We start from the raw sequence: 3,673 nt of genomic DNA, 5'->3' as shown, positions 1-3,673 counted from the left end.
AAGTGGGGGAACTTGCACAATCGGTGGCTGACTAAATACTTTTTTGCCCCACTGTATGACGGCAGAAAGATATAAGATTATATGATGACAGCAATGATAGAACACCTTTAAACGATGAAAACCTGAATTACCAAACAAATCATACAAGAAAACGCTGCCATTAAAAACATCTGTACACTATTTGAAATTCATTTGTAACCAGCTTCTAGATTACAGACACTACTGCAATCTCTCACCCTGCAGTCCGGCAGACACGTCCATATTCAAACTTTGGACCTAAACCTGCTCGTAAAAAGATCAATAATTTGCATTTATGTGACTGCTAAACTACTACTGGTGTTGCTCTTTGATAGCCTCATCTAAATAGCTGGATTATCAAACTTCCTCTTGACGACTAGCGGAGCTTATTGCTCTGGTTTCATTTACCAGGAAACGCAAAACATAAAGGGAGCTACGACTGTCCTCACACAAACAGCAGCAGCAGACTTACACAGGTACGTTCTCTCATTTCCTGGTGGATTCATTTTTACTTACTGTCACTCACATGACTTTACCCTCATCTCTAATGCAGCATTTATTCTACATTTAAAGATACAATGAAGTGGGTTTAACATGGAGTCAATTACATTGCACTTAGTCCACCTTCTCTTAAATTACAAGCACACTCATTCACATAAAAATGATCTATTCATCTGCAGTATTACAGTTTTAAACAATATAATTAGTTTAACTTTCTGAGAAAGGGAGAGGCGAATATCATGAAACCAGAGCCAAACCTGACAACATAAATAAGTAAAACTCTGGGTTAACAAAAGTGTAATTAATAAGTGGGGAAAATAAAAGCATGTTTGGTCATGGCTATAAAATATGCTTCACTTCTTTGTTAAAGAATTACTTAGTTTGCTTTGTTTAATTAATCCTCTGTAAACTGAGTGTTGAGCGATCCTTCCCTGTTATTTATCTGAAGCTGACAGGAGGCTTCAGCCAACAAGTTACAGATACAAGTTATTAGTGTGATTTTCTCTCTTTATGTCACAAAGTTAAAGCTGTTTGAGAAAACAACATTTCTCACTAACAAGCCTCTCTTAACACCCTCTTAATTAAAAGTAAACTCTAATATTAAAAAAGTAACTTTTGATTTCAACTGAAGAAAGCTAAATTTTAAAATGCAATTCCAACCCATGATGGATGGTATAAACCAGAGAGGAGACAAACAATTAAAACCTGTTTCAGAGTTTGTGTGGCTGAATGGCTATCAAATTATAAACTAGGAATAAATTTAAAGCTGTCTTAATCATTAATAATCTGTTAATCACTTTATGCAGTCAACACATAATCATTTGATGCTTCACTGGTAAAAAACATGTAACGAATGTCAGAATATAAAGTATGAACAATAAAAACAGTGACTTCTTAAATCTCTACAGGATGAAGATGTTTGGAAGAATGATGAGCTGCTGTGTGGCTCTCCTCCTGACCTTCAGCTCTGTGTCAGCTGTAAGAAAGCTCAACTCAATCACTGATCTGAGGTCAGTAGGCTTTGGCCAGTCTGTGCCCGAGTACAGCCTCTGCTTGCTCCACTGGTTTGCAACCACAGTTGACTTTGACAATAACAACATCATCCTGCTGACCTTTGACCCAAACCGTGGTGATTATGGCTCACATCATTATCGCAACGATGAACAGCTGTTAGACCCACTGCCCAGGGGATACCGATACTACACTGTCGGTAACATCTACCAAGATGCATCACTGGAACTTCCAGATTATGTCGTGGAGTCGGACATTGAGGAAAGTAACAGGGCTCGCATTATAATTAGAGTCAGGGGGCGCAACGCAGTACGGACAATAGACCAAGTCTATATCACACAGCATTATGAGCCATATGAAGCTCGAGGGACAGAGTATGATCCACAACATACATATCGGGTCACTACCTGCCTTCTAAGAGTGTTGAGAAAGTTTTCCTTGCATCTCAATAACATCAACTCACTGGCTCTCAGAAACAGAGTTCATGACTCCCAGCTATCAGAGATAAGAAACATGTGGGGGGACCTCGCTTGTGTTGGACTGTTGTTGTTTATTGTGATCCCAGAAAAATATTCCTCTCACAAACGCAACAACAGACGTCAGCCAGCACCAAGAAGCAACACACAAAGTTATGTTGTGGTCAATATCCCAGAGAGCAGGGAAAATGGTGACTCTGTCGTCCTGGACACGTACAACTCTGATCCTTGGCATTACACATCTCCCTCACGAAGAGACAGGTGCAATGAGAAAAACCGGGTTCAGTGTTTATTCTGTTGTTGTTTTCTAACAATAATTTTTTCAGTCTTTCTTATTATATACCTTGTCTCACGACTTTAATTTGTTTCGTGACGGAGCTAATAAGTCAAATCATTCGTATGTCAAAGCAATTTTCCCCACTGACATGAATTGAAATGCCATTAATCCGTTCATGACCCGAAAAAACATTGAGAAAGGAATTTGTTGCATGTTTTTCAATAAGAAAAATCTACTTATAAATAACAAATATTATATAAAAACACAATAAAATTTAATGCACTGCAATAATCTGGTCTTATTAAGTATAATATACTTCATTATGGTGCAGAGTGTAGAAGTTTGATTATTCCTGTAGTTTTGAAAACACTGTTCAATAAAATATATTTTCATGTGTGTGATGGTCATTTTGTGATGTGTCGTAACTGCCTTGACACAAAAGTCGTATTTGATATAATAGTTAATGTTTTCAATAATACAAATTTCCTGGAGATCTGCTGACCTAAAACCAACACGATTCACTTGATTCAAATCCATCTCTGACTGTTTGTTGCAGGACTTTCATGATTCACAACTTAGTGTATAAAAAACAGCAGATAAGATATGTGGCCGACAATAAGAGAAGTAACAAGGATTTTATTATAATTACAGTCAAGGAGCAAATTGAGGCATTGATAACAGACCAAATGTGCATCACACAGCATTTTGAGACATGAAAATCAGAGTATGAGGTCTAATCCAGAGCATACATATCAGCTCACTACCAACCTGCTGAAGGAGATCAGAGAGTTTTCTGTGGAAGAAAATGACATGAGCTGACTGATGGAAGCAGTGCTGATGATTCCAGCTGAGGCAGATCAGAAACACATGGGGTGACCTTTCTTGTCTTTGACTGTTTTTCTTTATTGTTTCTGAGGAAAAGTATTCCTCTCACAAACACAACAACAGACCTCAGCCTGCAGCAGGAAGGAGCACACAACGTTTTTTGTGGTCAGACTGTGAGCCCCTCTCAAGTGACTGAACTCCTCTTCCTATTTGTAAGGGAGAGGCCAACCACCTTTCACAAAAAGCTTATTTCTGCAGTCTCGTTCTTTCGGTCACTACTCAAAGCTCGTGACCATAGGTTGAGAGTAGGGATGTAGACAACTAGTAAATTGACAGTTTTGCTTATACCCTCAGCTCTGACAACCTCACATGTTATACTGATCCTGACTCTGGACAGAGGAGACTCTTCATTGACAGTAGTTACCACGCTGGCACCTGACACATCGTCAATCCTGAGATACTACTTCATTGAAAACAATGGGCGAGGGCAGCTCAGCTCATAGTATCAACTTATTTTACTTCCTTACTTACAACGCAATAAACAAGGTCTGCAGCTAGATACATC

The 3,673-nt window shown here is 38.7% G+C and overlaps 1 protein-coding gene across 1 annotated transcript; it reads left to right on the top strand.

The window, feature by feature from the left end:
- Window positions 1-310: 310 nt before the first annotated feature.
- Window positions 311-2,462, top strand: LOC146633576 (uncharacterized). Its single transcript, XM_085352354.1, has 2 exons — window positions 311-494; window positions 1,428-2,462. Exon 2 carries the CDS (start codon window positions 1,429-1,431, stop codon window positions 2,365-2,367), a length of 939 nt encoding a protein of 312 aa, XP_085208480.1. The 5' UTR covers window positions 311-494; window position 1,428; the 3' UTR covers window positions 2,368-2,462.
- The last annotated feature ends 1,211 nt before the right edge of the window (window positions 2,463-3,673 follow it).

Source organism: Diplotaxodon limnothrissa, linkage group LG4, assembly GCF_057381915.1.
Source record: "Diplotaxodon limnothrissa isolate DT_005_m linkage group LG4, D_limnothrissa_male_GT1.1, whole genome shotgun sequence".
NCBI lineage: Eukaryota > Metazoa > Chordata > Actinopteri > Cichliformes > Cichlidae > Diplotaxodon > Diplotaxodon limnothrissa.
This window is presented reverse-complemented; position numbering and strand designations above follow the sequence as displayed.